Consider the following 22,817-nt stretch of genomic DNA (forward strand, 5'->3'; position numbering starts at 1 on the left):
TCTATGTGAGGACTCTTTCATCTTCCATTTTTCACTTATCAGTTTAGACTAGAAGCTGTTTGTAATAAAATTATATTGACTTAAACAGGGAAAGCTCTGTTCACATGCCTTAAATTACTATTCATTCAAGAAGCCTATGTCTGCAATGTCCACTTTTTCTGAACAGTTTTATCATTCGCTCTTTGTGGTTCATTTCTTTGGGCAAAATTCAAACGCTAAGTCAAATCTACAACCTGATTTCTGAAAGATATGGAATGCTAACCACTCTGCTACTGTCGCTACTGTCCTTATTCTGTTTGTTCCACTATTCAAAAAGTAAACAAAACACATAATTAAGTCACTTTTTTGGGTTTTTGCCACCCTTTTAAAGTGCAACTAAACCTAAAATCTGTATATATGGTGTTAAATGGCCCCTACTATTTTCAGTAGTTGGTGACATCACACAAAACTGCCCTGATTACAGAAAGCTGTTTCTCATTACAAACACCCGAGCAAAGTTTGAAGTGTGGATACCCGTTAGACCAATCACACTGTTCCTTATCCCTCTAGACCCCGCCCCTCCTCCTCTCTCACTTTCTTCTTTAGTCCTCCAGGTACCGCTTATTTTATCAGCTCTATTTACAATGTATCTATGGGCGGAGTTTAGCTATTTAGCCCCACTTTAAACTCAAATAAATAAACAAATAAAATAGCATTCATTCCCGGAGGTGGTAAGAAACATCCTTTAATGGTTAAACTCAAGTAGCATTGTATTATTGAGAGCATTTGGTACATGTAAACACAACACAAACTGCAGATGGATCTTGATATTAACAAGTGGGCAGTTTTCATTAGAGGTAACGGTGTATCTCTTCTAACTGAACCCATTTAGTATCATGCCTGCACATCTACTACAAAATAAAGCTCTGGACAACATTCCATAGACTTGCAATGAGAATCTCAAGTGTTTATTTCAATGCTGTTCGCGTCACTGTTCAGTTTGAAATAGAAGCCGCGTGTTTTGCATAGCTCGAGCTGATGCCCCACGCGAAAGGCTATAGGGAGATGGTAACCCTAGCCGCTTTTGGCATTTGTAAAAACATTTCTAGCTGTACTTTCATCTATCAAAGCTGACACGTGAATGCAGGACTGTCATTCAGGTGTGGCACTGGGATTTACACTGGTGCCAAAGCATTAGCAAAAAAAAAAATCTCTATTTAGAATCACACAAGACCACATCAATGAAGTCTTTGGTCAAATAAAACATGCGGATTGGAGGTATAAAGCAATGTTAAAGATGCACGACGTAACTTTTTCTGGTTGAACCCGTCTTTCCCTGAATGGTCCACAGTATAACATTATTTTTGTATTGATCTCCATGGAAACAAGCCAGTGACGCCACCAGGAGGTTGCAGGTTAAATCTGCGAAGAGGCAATTTGAGCAGTAAAAACACCTGTAATTGAATGAAAGCATCAGTTTAATGCAATACTGTGGAACATTCCAAGCAAGACAACAGACAAGCAGGTAGCGGACCTCCCTACCAGAAAGGTTAGCGTACCTTTAAATTTACTAGTTTTATTTTGAAACATTTGTAACATTATTAGCAGGTCTCAAAAATAAAAGAAACAACATTAATATAAACAATATCGGACTTTTTACAATATTTAATTCACTATTTTGCTGTTTTCTTATTTTCTCCAGGCAAATATTGCAAATTCCCACTCAGAACAAGGCACTCCCAAGTCTCACTGCATTAGCTGTTAGTGCTCAACTCAGTCCATTTACAGCAGTTGCAAACACATTGGTGAAGCTGAGAAATAGTGATCATAGTTTTATTGAGTGAGAGTTTATGCTCCATTGACATCAACATCTGTTACTACGGCGACATAAACAGTGAATTTTACAGTAGCAGAAACACATGGGCCAGAGACTGCATCACGTCAAACTTCAAGTATGTTAAACAAATAGTTGCTTGATTCCTGCAGTTCTGTGCCCTTTAAATAGTAAATACTTCATAAACATCTCTATATTCTGGTATGGCTTCAACTAGAATGCCCCCTAATGTTAATTTTGGTATAGCCTAGTACAGTTAGCCCAAATCAAAATGATTACAGTTCATGTTTTCAAATCTATTCCAAAATTTTCTATAATACTGACATTAATGGCTACTACATAAGTTTGTACAGTATTGCAATTAAAAGTATTAAGTCATATTCCCAAAGCACTAAATAAACAATTGCACTTGTGTCTGATTTTAAATTAAGGGCAACGTGGCGGTAATTGTTGTAGTGATAGGAATGATAAATACATAGCACCATTTTGTTGAAGGTAGAAAAAAAAAAAAAAACTTGGCAAGCCCTCGAAATCAATTAGAAACAAGTAGTTCTCATCATGCATTTTGGTTAATGAGTTCAGTAATGAAATTTGGCAAGAAAAAGAAAAAAAAAAGCTTAAAATTACTTCGTTGTTACAGACAAACACTGAGGCACTTAATCCACTAAAACAAAGCTCATACATCAGTATCAGAGCAACACAAACTATGTACATATATGTAAAAAGTGTTATAAATAGGTCTTAAACCATAGATACTATTTACATCCTTCATCGTTGGGTTTTGGAGATGGTTTCCATGGTAAATCTGATATACCCCTGTCTGTGATGTCACCGTTCAACCAGCCAATGGCGTGAGAGCCTGAACGAGAGCGCGAGGTCACATGGCGTGTTGGGTTTGGGTTGTTTTCAAACTCTGCAGACTCATTCTCGCTTCCTTAAGATGACATAGATGATACCGCTGATCAGAGCCAATGGGAAGGCCACCCAGGCGAGGATGTAGGCGTATCCAAAGGAGTCTGTAGACGGCACCCAGTCCGGACTCATCACAGTGTAGATGATGGCGCCGCTCATCACAAACAGACCTGAAAAGACAAAAGAAAAACCATGAGAAATTTTGTATTGTAGTATTATTAATTGTAAATCACATCCTTGTCTACATGGAGATTTCTGTTGTGTGTTATTTTGCGGAACAATCCAGGCTAAAAAACAACAACAGCAGCCACAACATAACAACAGAGAAAAGAAGGTTTCAGATCCTCCACCAGAAACCTTAACTAGAGCCCCTGTAATACATTTAAAGTCCCTAAACCAGTCTGTGAGATGTAGGACTAAAGAGGAAGACTAGCAAGACTAAATAGACTGATGAGAGTAATATTTGGGTAATGGTTTGTATGGTATGGAGTTGCTGATCATTCATTAATTTGAATACACATCAAGGGTCCTATTGCACTGCCTTGAGGTACACCAACTGAATAGCATGATATAAAACAAAGTTTGCGGAAAATTCCAGACTAAAAAAAACAACAACATATTCACATAAAAACGGTTTCAGATCCTTCTCAGAAAGCTTACACAGGTTTCCTTTAAAGTTTTTAAATTTACTGGACTCTTGATGCTGAAGACCTCAGTGTTTTTGATGCAGAGTTCATTAAACGATTAAGTTTTGATACAGATATTTGGGATAATAAAGCTGTACTGGTGCATCTCTAGTAGCTTTGAGGACAGATAACAATATATGGACTAGCGCACACATGCTAACAGTCCCTCCTGAGACCCACAAATTCCGCTGTTCTTGCCATTAAAAGGTCCTACCATCCCAAAAAATGTGTATTCTAATTCATAGTGTGCTTGGATCTCGCTGTGTTTTCCTGGATAAAAGCATGCAACTATCTTTTCACCCAATTGCATTTTAAGTCAATTTGTTTGATCTCTCCACCTTTTCTAGATAAATGCTAAACTCAGTCTCCTTATCTTCTCCTCTTCTCCAACCGCCATAGATATTTTCTCCTTTCATTACATGGACCTCGTCTCTATCTACTTGATAAAGCAACATGAGATTGTCTCATTGATGCATGATCACACCTCTGGGGATGGACTGCGGTTACAAATTCTTTCTGGTTTATTCCATTTTGTTGCCAATAATTTCCACATTGCACAAGTAAATTTGACAATGAGGTTACTTAAAAACAGGTGTAAGTAAAGTATTTATGAAAACATTTTTACTGCCCACTTCTATACCCAAGCAAACTTTCTATTCAATGCCCTATGTGAGCGACTCTGCCCACCTCCTAGTCTGTGACAGGGCATTATCTTTCCAGCCCCTACTCAGTGAGACATCTGACATTTCGACTCCGCTCTTGGCTGTGGGCCCAGTATTTGGCTGAGTGGGCATCAGTGTACCAGGCAACGCGCTGGCACAATGCAGCAGCCGAACCTGGGAGGTGGAGGAGGGCTGCCAACCCCACACAATGGACTGGCAAAGGGCAGAGTGTGGAGTACACAAACGCAGCTCTAAGCATTAGTAACTGGCTCAGACTCTAATTTAATTGTCTGCCACAGAGGATCCGCTGTGGGCTTCACTTGGGAGGCCATGTTTTGGGAGTGGCATTTGAAAGCGATTTTTATTCACTGTCTCTGAGCATAACGTTCTTTCATTATAACTGTCACCTTTCATCATCTTCTAGTGCAGCTGTGTAAATGTGCATGTTAGTTTTTGCCCCATTACATTTCGATCGATCGTTTTTTAAGGTAGAAAAGTTTTCAGAGGTAATCATCTGCACATTGGTTTTGAAATTGAGATGCTTCAACAGTTAGATTTTTTACAGAATTCTTTATATTTTTGCTTCTTTTGTAGTAGAAGTATTGTTCTTTGTAAACTTTTTGTACTTTTTTTTACTACTTCAACTTAAATATGCATTATGGTCTCCCTTAACAAGTACAAGCAGTAGAATTTCTCCCAATATAAGATAAATCAAATTCCATCTCCTCTATCTGTACAATCTGCACAGTCTTACAATGTAAATGATCCCTTTTCAACACAACACCATAGCATTGTTTAACTAATCTAAAAATATCAACAAAATGTAATAACATACGACTGTGGAAATCTGTTTAAGTCCACATAATGCCAAAGCCAGCCACAAGAGGGCAGTAAAGAAATATATTCACTGCTCCCAATTCTATTTGCATCTCTAAGCATTTCTTTTGTTCTCATTTAAGCCTCATTAAATCTGACAATACCATTTGCGGCCTGACATAATGCATATTGAATGGACTTACTGGCTAGGATCTGGAAGGCTCCGGTGAGGAAGAAGCGACCTCCCTTCTGCAGAGTGAAGAGCTGGCAGAAGAAGAGGAAGAGGGCCAAGCAGCTGAAGATGATGGAGAGGATCATGAGGGCCTGCACCGACTGGATCCACTCTGCACAAGGACGCAAACAAGACAGCAATCAATACCAATAATGATATACAATTAGCATTAGCTGTAACACTAAACCGAGCTGTGAGATGTAAACATAAGGATGTGGGCTAAAAAGGAAGGCTAGCAAGGTTGATGAGCGTAGTAATATGTGGGTAATCATTTGTACTGTATGGAGTTGCTGACCATTAATTTGAGTGAACATCAAAGGTCCTATTGCAATGCCTTGAGGTGCCCCAAATTAATCTATTCATTTAAATATAATTATATACAGTACTTTTTGCACATAGTTTGAAATTAATGTAAACTGTAAGAGAAGAAAAAATAAGAATAATAATCTCTGCATAGGATTAAAAAATCTTCAAACATTAGAGTAAACATCAAACATCCTCATTGCAATGGCTTGAGGTGCACCAAATTCATCATATTCTATATAAGAACATTCAGTTTGATTAATTTAGTTGTAATTCTATACTTTTAGCATAAATATGTACAAAGAGAGAAAGAGAGAGAGGGAGTGTTGAAAAAAAAACATTGTTTCAGACAAAGTAAACATCAAGCCCCCCAGAGCAAGGCCTTGAGGTCTACCACATTATATAAAACATTCATGTATTATTCCATTTTAATTATATACACATTTACCGTAAATATGTTCAAACAATATGAATTAAATGTGTGAATGAGTGAGGGGAAAAAATAGGAATCTCTCAGTAGGAAAAAATAAAACAAGGCTCCAGACATGCTTTCTTCTGGGAACGTATAATGGATCCATAACATGTGGATATCTTGTTGCTAAAAGCCCTGTGCACCCCTTTACAGCAGGCCCCATGACTGAAACGCTCTGTATTGATTGTTACTGCTAGTCTTTCCAAGGCCCTGGCCATTAACCCATTAGACACCTGTATCGACTAGGAGCTATGCATTTAACTATTTATCCACCTCCTGTGTCTATCTTTATATTGTTGAGTTGTTGTTATGGTGTTGGACGTGTCTAGGCCTTCATTTGCAACACCATGCCAGGAATCCTAAGATTTCTAAGCAGGGGCTATTTCTTGTGTAGGGGTTATGCACACTGCCTTCCAGGCCTCTCAAATTTCATAAGAGCTCTGTCCATACCCTCCTCAAATGACTATATCTGTATTTCGTCTTGGATGCTAGCAGCCATTTATGCTTTGGATTCACTGTCCAATCCTCTTTTCTTATCTCCATGGAGGGGTTACTGCATTGCCTGGAATGTTTGATCGTATTATATTAAATTAATCTATCTGACATTCTTTTCACTAGGGGTCTTAATACTCGAAAACACTTTAAAAACACGTATTCTTAGTATAGCCAGGCTCGTGTCTCATTAGGTCTGACCTGTAATGTAGCTTTGTAGCACCATCTGCTTGTCTCTGTGGAGATTTAATGCCATACTGTGATACACTGAAGGGAAAGCATCTTCAAGGACAAAAGCAGTTTGTGGACCCTTCATCAGAAAAGTTACATAGTGTACCTTTAGACCCCGTCAGGATAGAATGTCTGTTTTTATTAACCTTTAAATGCCTGACTATTGATCCACTTAAATGCATGACTTACACACTGCATAATTTATCATATATTTTCCTTAAGTGTCCTTATAAACTTATTTCACATTTGGCATAGCACTAAATTCATTCACATGCATTTTCTTATTGATCTAAAGCTTCACGGGTAGCAAGTGCATATCCGAGCAACTGTGGACGCTAATGCACACTGCACACTCTGAACTGCCTCGCCTTGTACCTTAGCAAGGAGGCTAAGAATGAAATCCTTGTGCTTATATGATTTCTCAGAGTAATCGTTCTCTCTACCATCCAAAAATGTGCTATATAGACATTAGGTGGGGTTCACTGTGCAGTAGTACGCAGTGCAAAACAGGGGTGAAGAGCTGGGGTGAGACATTCAACCAATGGACGATACCGGAAATTTCTCTCATGACGTTGCGATTAGAACAGAACGTGGCTTATGAACTCCAATCAAACTCATTGCCGATCACGCAACTAACCTCAACCCACAATCTAAACATCCTGCAGTGATTTCATGTTTGTCAGTGAACGCTGTGGTGACCAGTCCAACTTCAACCCCAGTGAGCGTTAACCACTCTGCCGCACAATCTTCAAAACTGCACTATTTACAAAGCCCTTCTAGATTTTGAACAGCCAGATCATATTACCTCAAGATGACCTTTACTTCAGATTGGAAACATGAGACGTTCTTCGATTGCATGCAGCAGTGGATAGACGGACTTGTTTTGCATGTCTTCTCCAGCACAATATCACATCTGACAAACAATTAGATTCCACTACTTATAATAAGCCCGTGTTATGTAATAGCTCTTGATAACGCTTTGACTGATGACCAAAATGTTCCATCCGGCATAAACGCAAATCGTCGCTGGCTTGTGATAAACACATCTTGTCCGTCTTCCTTCCTCTCCTGTTGCTGTCATAGTAGGAAAACACTGGCATGAGGTATTTCCTGGCCCCAGGTTCAAAATAAAGCTGAAAAATATGACAAGTGCCCAATAGTTTACACCGATGACATAATGTATCATTGTGGTGCTACCTAGCGACAGGGGAGATACGACGCCGCGCTCTATTCATGGTTTTTAGATTGATGAAAAGTTAGGAGCATTGCCATAGCGATTAATATTTCAAAACAGAATATTACAGGTCCTATATTACACAAAATGGACTCTTGTGAGCTTCAAGCAGTGTTAGAATGTAGTTACTTCATCAAAAACATACCTGGAGTTGTGTTTTGTTTGATTTACGCATGTTTCAGTAATCCTGCATTATTGGTCTGTCTAAATCACATGTGTCAAACTCAAGGCCCGGGGGCCAAATGTGGTCCGCCACGTCATTTTATGTGGCCCATGACTAGGTAAATTAAAATGTATGACTGTCTTAAAATGTCAGTTTATCAGGAGATACGCAGTTACACAGCCATATTTTTTACATCTATGCAAATTTTAGGGAAACCATTTTGCTGATGTGGCCCCCAGTGAAATTGAGTTTGACACCCCTGGCACTCTACATCTTCAAAGCTCAAAATGCTCTGTTCCACCTTGTGATGTCATGAAGTGGTAGTTTTCAAGTTAACAGATACGTTTTACCCTTTGTTCCTTTGGCTAAAATCTTCCAAATGATTCTAGTAAAGGTGTATGGAGTTTAAAAACACAGTGGAGCACTTCCTGTATGACCACATGATGACATCACATGGTGGAACAGACACGGCTTAAATATGCAAGATTTGTGTGTTAAACGTGTGAATGAAACAAAACACAACTCCAGGTCTGTTTGTGATGAGGAAACATTATAAAATAGATCAGAAAATGGGGTAATATGGGCCCTTTAAATCTTTTGAATGGTCAATGGTCTTCAAAATGGCACCTTTTAACAGGAAGCTGAAATCCATGGATATAAACACGGAAATCCACGTCGTCATGAGTGCAGGTCATAATGAGCATGTATGTACAATGGAGTAGATTTGGTGATGTCATTTCCTGGTTAAGAGGATGTTTAAATTCAACTCTGGAGTCTGATAATTTACTACACTCCTAAGCCTATTATATTTTTTGTCCAAGGCGATGGTAAAAGGGGAAATCAAAACCAAATGCTCTTAAAAATAAAGTCTATGATTCAACATAAAAACACATGACATCAAATTTTGGGTTACACAAACTTTCCGATTAGTAATCCTAAAATATGAATGCATGTTTGTCCAAATGGTTCAAATTAATCTTTTCCTGGCACAGATTGACTTCACAGGCTTGTGACCTCATGTGACTCAGGACTGCAGTGACTATGCTAGTTGAGAATTTTTAATTAAGGGTCACAACTGTGTATACTTAGAACAACTCTGTAGCATGAGTGCATGGGAACGCCAAGATCACAGCATCAGGCTTTAAGTAATGCTAAATCAACACCACAGCACGTTAGGACCATAAAATACTGATAGAGAAACTGAAAGTCATTCATAAATCATAAATAACAAATGGATTCCTGGTTCGTGTATGTGTCTATACTACATTTTCACCAACTCGTTCACAACTTCTAAGTAGTCGACATAACACGATACTTCAACAAAACTGGGAAGTAAAAGTCTTCTCTCCAATTATATATTTAAACATCCAGACATTTTTACAGCCAGCTACGGAGAAACAGTGAATGCGGAACTTTTATATTTAAAGCTGCACTAAATTCTGTGGTAGATCGTCCACCATCTGCTTGTCGCTATGGAGATCTTATTGCTTTGCCTGGAATGTCCCACAGAATGACCTTAAACTCCTTTATCTCAACGTGGACACGCAGGGACAAGGCAGTTTTTTAGCGATAAAAACATGCGATTGAATGGATGATAGTTGAGCTTAATGCTATATTGCGGAACATTTCAGGTGAAGTAATTCTATATGCATGAAAACACCAGCAGAAAACACCTATGCAGCTATAAAACCAAACCAAAACAAGTATGTAGAAGTAAAATATAAAAAATGTCTCTGTGACTCTCTGTAGCTTTAATGTCACAGATCCAATGGAGACCTATTTAATGATTCCCAATTTGATTCTCTTCCCAATTCTTTTCGTACCTGAGGTGAAACCCTTAAATTAGTACAATAAAAAACATCTTTAGGCTATTTATTTAAGTTGAGGAGTCAGAGCAGTTTGCAAAGTCGTTCTCCAGAGTGAAAATAGCACTGCACTTGCTCCTTGGAGTCCAAATCCTTTTCTTTCCTTCACATCTTCTGTACCAAATTTTTATTCTATCTCAGGTCGACCCATGCAGGGGAAACCACAACCTGACATGCATCGGTTCATCAATGTGTCAACCAGTTCTGACCGGTTCTCGCTTATTTTCAACTGTTGTTTACCCCTTTACCAGGGGATGTGGGCATGCATGTAAGCTGCAAAATGAAAATACGAACTTCCTGAGTAGCACAGCAATATATTAAAAAAAAAAACAAAAAACATTTCTAATATTCTCAACATCTATGACTAGAATCTAGCTCATAGCATAACCAAATCCAACCTGCTGCTCTGTACCATCCCCACAGAGCACAGAGAGTAGGGACACTTTACTTAAATAAACATAGTCTGTTTCATTACTGAAAGCTGGTCAAACAAGTGCAGAGGCTACGGCTGCCCCAGGACCTGCCACTGCGCTGGGAGCTACACTGTAAAAACACACACAGCCCGGCTCATTCTCCACCAGTGACATCACCCTCGCCACACTGGACACTCTAAGCAGTTTTGGGGCTACGCTATAAAAATGCTATAGTTTAAAATTGCACGTTCCTGGAGTTTTAAGCATCAGCTAAACTTGGATATTTTTCCTTTCTGCAAATATTCCATACAGTCTATATCAGGCAGATGTTTGGCGTTTATCTTGGCTTGGGACGGGTATAATTTGTAGACTTATAGACACAGGGGTAAAGTTTGTGGTGTATTAGTATTTGTCTGTGTAATTGCTCAGTCGTCCAGGTCTGATCCATAGTAAAAGCAAAACAGATTTAACTTTTTGGTTTGACTATATATTAATAATTGTAATTAAAAATGTAACCAATGTTTTCTTTTAGTACAATAGACACTAGGAAGAATTATGGTGGTACTTGCACTTGTTGTGACTGTAGGAAGTAAATAAGTACTGAGTATTCGCTGCACACAGGTTTGAATAATCACAATATATTTATACTTGTGCTAAGTCCTTTGAGTACTCTCATTTCAGCTCGAGTAATGCAATTTAAATACACAAGAGGGTGCGTTTGTTTGATTTCACTAAACCTCTATAGCATAGTGTAACATTTCAGTATTTCCAATTCTGACAGCTCTGGTTTAAAATACACGTGCAGCTGCTGCCTTAAACTGTCCTAATGATCCCTGAGCACTATTCTCTGACACTGGGCGTGACCCTGTACTATGCCCTACACGAGGTGGCCCAAGGTCCTACCACATAGATGCACAACTTTAAATACTCCAGTTTCCACACCAGAAGCAGCAGCAGCGGCGGCGGCAGCAGTAGCAGTAGCAACAGCCCCACCCCAAATCCCCCCTCTACAACACACTGGCCCTCAATATGGACATAGCACCATGACTATTTATACAGCCACAGCCTATCAGCTCGGGCAGTACCACATTCTCTGCCCTAGATGGCACCACACTCCCAGAGGAGACGAGACACACCCACATTACTAGCAGTTTTGCATTTTAAAAACAGTATCCACTTTCATCTAACATTTAGCTAAACTATTTCAGTAGTACCATGGACTACAAGTGTCGCAAAGACTACAAATCCCAGAGCACAGCACCGCAGACGTAATTCCAAATTCATAAAGTAGATATTTACAGATATTTAGAGGCAGGGATGTGTTTTTGACTTACCACCAGTTGAAGCAGGGTTACACAATTCGCCATTGGAAGTGCAATTTTGCCACAAGTCTGAAGTGCCATACTGCCCACTTGTCCATGCCTAAACAATTCAATTTAAAAATGAAACAAAAACACTATTAGTAGGGCTTTAATGCACAATGTTAATGAAGATTGGCCTTGCACCAACTCCAAAAGTGAATTGAAACACATAAGATATAGGTGAAGATTGTAAAGTTATGCATTTATCAGATATGTATGCATTTATCAACTATTGTTATTATAAATGACTAAGCTGTACGTGACTTACGCTGACAATCGTTGACACAAACAGTAGCACAAGGGCAGCGACGTGCAGGAAGATGATTCCCAGTAGTAGCAGCAGCATCTTTACGCAGCGTCTGGACACAAGCGAAGAGGAACAGTGAAGTCAGGCTGGTTCTGTCTGCCTCTGTTATGGTGGCTGTGATATTGTGAGTGCGTATTTGGGCTGCTGGTGGGACATGGGTGTGTCACATAGAACAGGATGAAAAGCAGCTCGGGATACCTCATCTGGACGTGCGTCAAATAGGCTACAGCAGAGTATGTACGCTATGGACCTCTGCCTATTTTAGTCTTTGGGATTTTTGACATAGTTTTAACCGTAAAGTATGAATTTAAGCCACGAGTCGTTTGCGCTTTTTTGCAGGTTGTGTTTTTCAATGACATAACTGGAAAACTTTGGTGCGATCCAATTATAAGTGCGCGCCACACTTGCGTCACTCGAAAACAAGAACGCATTTTTCCGTCAGTAAAAATATTAGAGTGTTTCTACTTAGGTTTTAAAGTCTGACACACTCAACATTAATACAACACTGCGTAATTACACTATACCTAAAACCAACTATAAGTTCAGCGTTGTAGTAAAAGTAGTATTTCTCTTCCGTATATAAACGCTTTTCCTGCTTCTCTCGTGCGCCTTATCCTATTGACGAAGAGGATGATGGAGTAAAGTCCACTTACTTGTTGCTCGCAGCTGTAATTCCCACAAAAGCAAGTAAAAGCGTTTAAAGCGTCCCTAAAGTCCAGTAGCAGCGGTGTATCCCCAGTGCACGGAGCGCAGAGCCGGACTCAGAGCAGAGATTGATGCCAGAGGCTGACGTGCTGTTATAAACGGTCTCATTTTGGGAGAACGACGCCCCGTGTGCGTCGCTACGTCACGCACTGACCCTCAGTCACAGTTCCCAATATAGACGCTCCGTGCGTAAAAGCGCGTGGTTTCCATAGTTACCGACTTGTTTTATTTGATGGCTAGACATAGTATTAATTTAGTTAGTAAAGAGACAAGAGGATTTTTAGACAAATTAACTTTTTTTTTTTTTTTTTTTTTTTTTTTTTTTTTTAATAATTTTGTTTTGCTTTTTAGTGGATGCTTCGTCATCTGCTTGTCTCCATGGAGATGTTATTGCCATGCCTTAAATGTTTAGTATGCCATGAAACCTATCTATCCCCATGGAGACAAGCAGGTAATATCACCAGGCCAAGTTACAGGTCAGATCTGTGGAGAGGCGACCCTGCTCACAGATAGAATGCTTTTTGTTATTACTATTCAATTTAATTTTTTTATGTATTTATTTATTTGTTTATTTATTTGTTTTTATGTATTTATTTATTTATTATTTTATGTATTATTATTATTATTATTATTTTTATTTATTTTTTTTACAATAAACCACCTGTAATTCAACAAATGCTTGATAGATCAGGTTAATGCCATAGTGTGGAACATTCCATACAATGAAATATTTCCACTGAAACACAAATGTTGCTGACCCTCCATCAGAAAAGTTACATATCGCACCTTTACGTCCAGGTTAGCTCATTTGTATGATGATCCTATGAACATGAGGAGCTATAAAAAGACCTTATCTTGTTGTCATGACAACTCATAAATTGTTATCATAGTTTGCTTCACTTCCTGCGCTTTAACCCTGAGAAACATATTTGTATTCTTACAGAAAGTGGTGAGTTTGCCAGTGTGATGTTCCATGTTAAAGCGGGCCTTTGTTGTCTTGGCGATAAGAAACACAAACAGAGTGATGAAGCCGGGCTCTCCCTGGACCAATTCTGACCTCAGCCCACATGACTGACCAGCAGCCCATGTGTGAAAGAGAGAGGGAGAGGGGGAGGGGGGGAAGAGAGGGAGGAGGGGTGTGTCAGAGAGAGGGGGGGAAGAGAGAGAGGAGGAGTGTGTCAGAGAGAGGGGGGAAAAAGAGAGAGAGGGAGAGAGCTAGAAAGAGACATGGAAGAAAAAAGAGTGAGTAAAATCTGGAGATAGGGAGAGAGAAAGAAAGAAAGAAAAAGCGTGTGAGGGAGAACTAGAGATAGAGAGAAAGACAGAGAGAGAGAGGGGCAAAGAGAGTAGTGGGAAGTAAAGAGAGAGTGTACAAGAGCGAGCGAGAGGTGAATGAGAAGAAGAAGAGAGAGAGAGTGAGAAAATGACGGGGGGAGGACCGAAAGAGGAAGAGTAAAGTAAAGAAGCGGGCGTAGGGAGAGAGTGAGAAGGGAGGTAAGAAATACTGAAAGACAAGGAGAGAGTGAGAGAGGTGGGTGGGAAGAAGAAGCAGGGAGCAAGAGACAGGGGTAAGAATAGAGAAAGAGGGAGAGTGGGGTGAGGAAGAGATATAAAGGGAAATAGAGAGAGGGAGGGAGAAAGATAGATGAAAGTGGGTGGGAAATGAGAGACAAATATAATAAGAGCGATCGAGGCAAGCCCTGAGAGGGGAGGGGGGATAGAGTGCATGCCATTAGCCCAGAGAAGGAGAGAAAGAGAGAGGGTAAGAGGGAAGAAAGACAGAGAAGATGGTGAGAGAGTGGAAAGAGATGGGGTTGTATGAGTGAGAAAGAGAGACAGGGAGAAAGAGAGAAAGGGAAAGGTGAAGGAAGAGAGTAGAGAAAAAGAGAGAGGGAGGGTGAGGGAGAAAGAGGAAGGGAGGCTGAGAAAAACGAGAAACGTCAGGGGCTCTCCTCTGTTTGACATAACTCACTTCCAGTGTTAGTAAAAGGACGTCCCGCCCTGGACCTGAGCGAGCCCGTGTTATTAAATGTTAAATATACAACTGTGACCTGTGGGGGCCGTGTCAATGGGATTCCTGTTCAGGGAGGAAAAAGAGAAGTGAAAACATTTTATCGCCCTTTTCCAAAAAACTGTGGTGTGGCAGCGTGCTTGAGTTGAAAGATTACTCAGCCAAAAATAGCTTGGGTGATGACCAAAAAATGTGAAATGAAACACGAAATTCAGTGTAATTCAGTTCTATGAAATCAAAGCCAATTTTAGTTGTTTTTTTTTGTTTTTTTTCTTCACCAGAAGCCCTTCCTTGTCACAACAAATAAACTAAATACACTAACTTACGACCTTCAGTTTTTTTGTATTTGTATTTTTTGTATTTTGTATTTGTGTATTTTGGGAGTACCTCAAGGCATCGCAAGGGCCCCATAATGTTTATTGATGAAGTAAAGTTTAAAAAAAAAAAAAAGGTGAGTGAAAATGAGAGGCAGGTAGATAGAGACAGGATTAAGAATAGACAAAGAGAGAGAGTAAGAGACAGAAGTGCAGAAATGGAGAGAGCAAGAAAGAGGGAGAGAGAAAAAGGGAGGGACATGAAAAGAGATGAAAGGGAGTGGGAAAGAGATAGAGAAATATAGTAAGAGAGAGAAAGGGAGTGTGTATGTGTGTATTTTGGGAGTACCTCAAGGCATCACTAGGACCCACTAATGTTTATTGATGAAGTAACATTATGAAAAACAAAACACAGCTTATTCAGCCTTTTTAATATAAATGCTGATGCGTAGTCAAGTGATACATTTAGATTTTTTTCATCTGTGGTGAATAATCATCCACATTAGACAGTCACATGTGATCACTTACCAAGCAGTATTTCTCAACCCACACAACATAAGTATGCCAAAAGTGAGCATTTCTGTAGCATTTGCAAATATTTAAAAGGCCAAGATTACACTGTTTTGTGGTCTATGTTATGTTGTTTCCTCATCAACAACAGACCTGGAGTTGTGTTTTTTTTCCATTCCCAAATGTTGAACACCAAACCCTGCATATTTAGGGTTAGGGTTAGAGGAAAACACTATCCCACCTTGTGATGTCATCATGTGGTAATACAGGAAGTGCTCCACTGCGTTTCCAAACTCCATACACCTTCACCAGAATCATTTGGATAATTTCAACCCTGGAATTTCTAATCTCAACTGAACAAAAAAATAAAACCATAGCTGTTAACTTGAAAACTACCACTTCACGACATCACAAGGTGGAACAGAGCATTTTGAGCTTTGAAGATGTAGACAGACTGATTATAAATGCTTACTGAAACATGTGTGAATGAAACAAAACATAACTCCAGGTCTGTTTTTGATGAGGTAACAACATTATAACAGGAATTAAAGCTCACAAGAGTCAATTTTGCGTAATATAGAACTTTTGACGTCACTCCAGCATAATTACAGTTTATTTTGTTGACCGATATGTCTTTTTTCCTAGTTCTTGTCTACATTCACCTCCAGAAAATCCCAAAAAGGAAGTAACCATGAGAACTAAAACTATATGTGCCCTTCCCAGTATTTGTTATCAGGCGATAGTCGGTTCTGCGTCCCCTACATACCAACTATAAGACGGCATATGTTTTTCTGTGTATATATCAAACACAGACACATTCCCTGTATGTTGTGAGAGAGCAGTCACTTGACCCCAGATAACCCCCTGTCATCATCTCATCTCTATTCTTCACCACTTCACTCACACTTCCCTCTCGTCTTCATCCCTCTCAGACCAGGGCCTTTGGGTGCTCTTGAACAAACAGGGTGCCAAGTATGTGCCGCTCTCCATCCAAGTACCACTTTGCCTGATATAGTTGTCCTTTCAGAGATAAGTCTATTCAACAGTGGTGAGTTTCAACATCGCAAAAACCTGTAAAATACTATGAACTTTGGCCAACTGTCAAAAGTCGACATTTTAAGAGGTCCTTAAAGCAGCCATTCCCTTTTCTGTCAATATTTGCGAAGGACAGTGGGTGTATTTTATTTGTCCGGATTGCCTGGAGACCTAACTACAGTATATACGAGATCTTTTTTTTATTGTGGTGAGAGAGTAACTAATACTACAGCTTTTGTCTATCTTCGCACAGCCTCTGGTTGTCGTTATTGTGAAATCAGGAATATCTGGCTTATCTGTGGGTTTTGGAATGACGACAAATTAGGACAGTTGCTATAGCGATTATCAGTTGAAAACAAATATCTTTTGGATTGGATGTCCTCAAAATTGCATTGCAGTTGCTTGTAACGGGAAGCGGAAACCCATGATAGGTGGTGAATATAGAGTCTGTTCATTGTGAGGACCTTTCCCCTTAAAAAAAATAAATAATAATAATTCTTAATTGCAATGACAACAGCCACATGTTTTCATCACCCTGATAGTCGGACAGCCTTGGAGCAAAATGTGAATTATAGACACAAGAAATTTATAGCAGAGATTGAACTCATTTTGCGAATTACTTACAAGTTCCTGTGTACTAATGTATTTGCTACTTTTTTGTATTGTGTGAAGTGGGCATGTGTATTTCTTGAATTTGTGAAGCCATAGCAGGTGGCAGGAAACCCAATGATGTATTTACTTGGACATATTCCTCCTTCACTGGTACAGAACGTGCAAATTTTCCAGTCGCTCTTAATGATGTGTAGAAAGAGTATTATGGTAAAGTGGGTGATGATCCTCCCTCTATGTCCCTGTGGAAGTCACTGATGTCTGACCTCTTGACTATGATCAAACTTGGGCATGATATTAATGGAAATTCTCAGCTTTTTCGTCGACAAATGGAAGAAACCACTGGAAGTAGTCAGACTTAAGTGTCAAATAGACTCAAATGGACAGCCACTTTGGACTTGAACTACCGCAAATCTTTCTGGACCTTTGTTTGTCATGTATCAATGTCTTTTAGGCCAGTCTGTACGCTATATTGTTCCTTTGTTTGGTTTGTTTGTTTCATGTTGTATATATATAAAAAAGTTAGAAATTAAATTAATTAATATTTGAATAATTTGACATTATAATACCCAAATGCACATAATGAAATACCTGTAGCTTCAGACATACGTGCCACTGTAATGGGACCAGAGTTATGGGCTTAACATGTTCGACTTAGGACTTTCTCAGTTACTGTAACTCCATCCACATATCACCACAGAGAAGTGTTCAAGCAGATGTGGATTCCTCAAGCGATGTGTCTATCTTTTAGATGAAGATAATTTTACATAATTACTATTTACTACTACTACTACTATTACTACTACTACTACTAATTACTACTACAGTTAGGCTGCTAAATGTTTGTCCTAAAGTTGCCCTATGTAACTTTTCTGGTGTGGTTGCCCCTGTTAATGCCCCTGCCTGATTAAAGAAGGGAATATTACGCTTGTGTCTGCTATGTTAGAGTTATGATCTACAACCCCCATTCCACATTGTGTTATAATTTGCACATTTTAAATCACAATATTCATCTAAAATGACTTAATAAAAGAAACAAGTCCGCACATTTCCATATTAGAAAACTATGGTGCCCAAAGGGAGCTGACGATCACAACAAAGAGTCAGCACCTCCAATGGACAGCAGAGGAAAGAACTGGAGAAGTGGGTGTATGCTGTGTCGGTGACAATGGGGGTTGATTGGTAATATGATGTCTTGAAACTAAACGACTAAAGATTACTCAAACGTGCACAAATCACTCCAAAAACAACTTCAGGTGAATAAATGGTAAAGAGAAACAACAATAACATAATTAAAGGCTCTGAAAAGTTGATTTTGCAGAAAAGGTCTGGTTTAAACTAATCTATCTTCCATGTGTTCTATTGCAGGTGTTATTGAAAAAAAAAAAAAAAAAAAAAAACACCTTTAAAAATGTATTCTTAAGGTAAGCAGGGTCCCCTCTCCACAGATGTAAGTTTAAAGCCATACTTTGAAACTTTATAGGCAAAGCAATAACAGCAGGTGATGGACCCTCCACCTGAAATGTTGAAATGTTACATGGATATTTCTTTATCTACAGCTGTGATATCAATTGGCGGTGTTTGAAGTCTTCAAACAGCACATGACCCCATAGATTTTTAGAAGTGTAGATATAGTATTCTGCAATGCTGATCCAGGCTCAAAACCTGGACTGACCATAGTGTCTGCTCTCTATGTTTGTCCTCTGACTATTTTGCCATCAACACATTTTAATTAGACCCAATGCAGCGATGACAGCAGAGCGCTACACAGTCCTCTGGCCCTTAAATTAGCTGTAACATTCAATGGCTGTAATATGAGCCACAGAGAGAGAGTCCACCTAACAATATGGCACCGCAGTGAGTGGAAGTGCCACATTTTCTTTGTAATGTTGTTAGCTTAAGATGTACAGGAAATGGACTCCCAAGTGTTTTTAATGTCCGATTCGTATGGAATTTAATATAGTAATAGGTTTTATGCACATTTGATGCCCAAACTGTAGAAGAAGCTGGATACTTTCCTTTATTTGAAGAAAATGTGCTTTGTGAATATTTTATATAGCACATTTAAACATCATTCTTAATGTCTCTTAAATACATTTGCATTGAATTGATTCAGACTTAATAGCTAACTAGTTAAAGTGGTACATACTTGACTGGTGAAAATTATTAAACTTTTCCTTACTATAATAGTCAAAGCCGTAGTCTGTAACTTTTTACAGAAAAAAAAAAAGTCCTCAGTCTGAACCGATTTGCATCTCCACAGACCTGACTTTTATTTGGCTAAGGCCTCCTCCTGCTTGTTTCCATGGAAATGTTATTACCTTGATTATAATCTCCCACAGTATGACATAAAATGTATGTATCTCCATGGAGAATGTTCCAAAGTATGGTTTTAACTTTCAATTTTCATTAACATATGACATACTACCCCAGAAAGTTACACACTCTACCTTTTATTATTTGTTTTTATTAAACATTATTGCTTACACTTGAGCGACTTATAAAGAATGAGGACTTCAAAGAAAAAAACCCAAAAACCTACTGATATCCACTCATTCAATGTATCGACTGATCAAAGTCGAATGGTCCCACACCGATGCCTTGAGGGACACCTTTACACCAAACTGTCCTCAGTGATAAGATTGTCTTTCATGAAAAGGCAGTTATTGATGATAGAAGTAATGTCAGATAAACAGCCAATTGGAGAAATGTCAAAGCCGAGCACGAGGTGACGAAATCAAAATAGCTCAGGTCAGAGGTCAAGTGGTGGTAAATGACAGAAGCGGGCCACCAAGAGTATGAATGACATTTGGGTCAAATAAATCAAAATGAAAATATTTATCTATTTTTTTTTTCTTTTTGCATATCCATAGAGTTCAGAATGATGAAAAATTTGGACCGTTGCCATAGCAATTAACAATTCCAAACTAAATATTAAAGCTTTTGCATCGGAATTGAAAGGCCTCAAAATGTTAGCTGAATATATATTTCTAAACCGCCCATTTTTAAGCATAACCAAAGCTTTGTGTTGTCTATACATAATCGCATTTTCTATACAAGGATGTAATACAATTTAAAATGGCGCCTCACTTGCATCACTTGACCCTTTATTTAGCCCCATTTACACTCATGTGCACTCGAATAACTGCTCGGTCATAAACTGCTATTTCCTCATCATAACTGTACAGATTGAAGTATTGTGACTTTGATATTGGTAAAACTTTGTTATATTATTATTTTTTGAGTGCTTTTAGTGAGAATCTGGGCCTGTGTTCTTCCTCTCCTCTGCTAGATGCATAAATAAGATCAAATTTAATCAAGACTCATCGTGTTCTCTGGCCCAGTCTCTCCACTGTGATTCAGCAAAATAAAAAAACAAAAACCTCCAAGATATTTTCCTGTAATAGCAGTCCACTTTTGAATGACAAGGATTTATTTTTCAGATAGACAGATAGAGCACTTAAGATAATGCTTTGATAATACGTGGTTCTCAATGTGTGGTCTGGGTACATGTGGTGGAACGATGTTAGTTCTGATGGTACTAAAAAAAACAGATGCATTTTGTATTATGTCCAGAGGTGGAAGGTTACAAAGTACAAGTAGTAAAGTACTGTACTTAAGTAGATTTTACATTGGATACATTTTACTTTTATTTAACTACATTTAAAAGCAGTATCTGTACTTTCTACTCAACTACATTTTTAAACAGGACTGATAAGTAAAAAGTACTTTTCATATGATTTGAAGGGTTATTTTTACCATGTTCTTGATAACATCCTGACTACAGTTTCGGCTTGAGCAAACAAAAATAAATACACAAAACTCATAAGAAAAACTCAAAGTGCATTTTTTTAACAGGTACTTTTTGCATGTAATACTTTTTTACCTCTGTATCTGTACGTCTACTTAAGTTACAACATTAGATACTTCATCCACCACTGATTATGACAATGTGATTCAATTTGAATGTAAAAATGTAGCTAAATCTAAGCTGTAACTGTTGTCCCCATAAGGAAGTTCGTGCTCTGCATTTGACCCAGCTGTGAGTGAAACCCGAGTGCCCCTAAGAAACCTATCCAAATCTGGGACCTTCTTGATATGAGGTGAAAGTAGGATTCTGGGGTTGTGGGTTGTTTTTTCCAGCTTTAGACTTGGTAAATAAATATGAATAATGCAGTGCAGTTTTCGATGGGGATAAGACCTGGTTTAGTCCTGGTCTAGTCCTCGATTAGTCCTTATTCTTCTAGTTTAAACTTGCTTTGCCTCTCCATGACTTGGTTCAATTATAGTTTTAGCTGAGTTTTTGCTTTTGTCCAATGGTTTCCCTTATCTAGCCTTAAAACGTACTTAAAGGTTTCTCTGAGGCGTGAAAAGATACATTATTGTGTTTATAAGTTGCGTGGCCTTATAATCCCTTTGAAAAGATTTGGTCTTTTTGTTACAACTGTATTGACTGAGACTGTCTTGACGGAATTATGTGAAGAATTCTGAGAGGAGATAATGTTGATTGGAAAAGTTTTGGGTAAAGATTTCTCATGTGAGCCCAGATCAGCAGACAGTCACACAGAGCAACCAGCGGACGGGAGGCGGTTTGGACCAAAAACCACAAAACGCACAACTCTTATTTGTCAGTGGGAATACTTCACTGGCTTTGAACTGCTATCACACCACAGATTATATAGAAATGGACATACAGACATCAATTGATAGGAATTGAGCATGAGTGCACCTGTGGCTCCATTGACTTTGGCTCCAATTCACTTTATATTGGAAAACCGTCTCTCCTCTCTCTGTAACTGCTGCTGTCAGACTCATCATTTTGGTCTTAAAATGTTCGTATTAACCCGCTCTACATGATCCTGGTGTTTTTATTTTGCTACTGTGTCTGTAACGCAAGAAATGAGCATTAATAACAGACACATCAGGCATCATCTTTCCCCAAGGTTGCTCCCGCTAGCATCAGCAACAGGTTAGATTGGTGCCCACTCCCTGCTAAACTAGCGATGCAGGTGGAAAGGGGTGCTACCTTCAACAGCCTCGCTATAGATTGGCTCTTTGGTTGCTATTTTGGTCGGAATTCCTAATAAGCAACCTGGCTCCAAATTCGCCTCTATAACTGCTATCCTTGACTGTAGCCAAATGGTATGGATGACGTCACACTCACTTAGTCCACTTCTTTTTACAGTTTATGTTCCAAACCCGTTGTACCTATGGAAACAACAACTGCACATTCAAACCCCGCAGAGTCAAGTCAATGAATCCTGTCAAAATTGAGTTTGCAGTAAAGTTGTGATCATAATTAGCCATTTTTCAGGAATTTCTCCATTTTACATGTTTTAACCAATGAGTTTGAATTGATAGATCGGATTAATTATTATGTAATCTGACTCCGCTAACATTCCTTTACTGCTGGAGACACATTAATATGTTCTTTTATAATGCGATTAGGATCAAAGTATCAAAGCCGTTGATTTAAGTTTGGACGCCAACTGTACTTTGTCATGAATGAATGCTTTTACTCCTGGTATTAAGGAATCGTAAAGTTGGAAGAATAGTTTTCATCCGCTGATCTGCAGGTTGGTGTTGGGTTTCTAGCTCCCATAGATGAATGCTGTTGCTGTGTCCTTGGGCAAGACTCTTAGCTGCGTACACTGGTGTATCAATAGGGGAG

The 22,817-nt window shown here is 38.9% G+C and overlaps 1 protein-coding gene across 1 annotated transcript; it reads right to left on the reverse strand.

Annotated features, from left to right (window-relative positions):
- Positions 1 to 706: 706 nt before the first annotated feature.
- Positions 707 to 12,821, reverse strand: pmp22b (peripheral myelin protein 22b). Its single transcript, XM_033984769.2, has 5 exons — positions 12,616 to 12,821; positions 11,924 to 12,014; positions 11,629 to 11,716; positions 5,093 to 5,233; positions 707 to 2,895 (listed from the first exon to the last, which is right to left on the reverse strand). Exons 2-5 carry the CDS (start codon positions 11,999 to 12,001, stop codon positions 2,735 to 2,737), a joined length of 468 nt encoding a protein of 155 aa, XP_033840660.1. The 5' UTR covers positions 12,002 to 12,014; positions 12,616 to 12,821; the 3' UTR covers positions 707 to 2,734.
- Between the last annotated feature and the right edge of the window lie 9,996 nt (positions 12,822 to 22,817).

Source organism: Periophthalmus magnuspinnatus, chromosome 19 (genome assembly GCF_009829125.3).
Source record: "Periophthalmus magnuspinnatus isolate fPerMag1 chromosome 19, fPerMag1.2.pri, whole genome shotgun sequence".
NCBI classification, from domain to species: domain Eukaryota; kingdom Metazoa; phylum Chordata; class Actinopteri; order Gobiiformes; family Gobiidae; genus Periophthalmus; species Periophthalmus magnuspinnatus.

Excerpts from the sequence above, each read along its gene's own strand:
- pmp22b (XM_033984769.2), bottom strand. The coding sequence starts at position 12,001 with ATGCTGCTGCTACTACTGGGAATCATCTTCCTGCACGTCGCTGCCCTT. Across the intron at positions 11,717-11,923 it reads TTGTGTCAACGATTGTCAGC|GCATGGACAAGTGGGCAGTA; the intron begins GTAAGTCACGTA and ends TGAATTGTTTAG. Across the intron at positions 2,896-5,092 it reads AGCCTTCCAGATCCTAGCCA|GTCTGTTTGTGATGAGCGGC; the intron begins GTAAGTCCATTC and ends TTGTCTTTTCAG.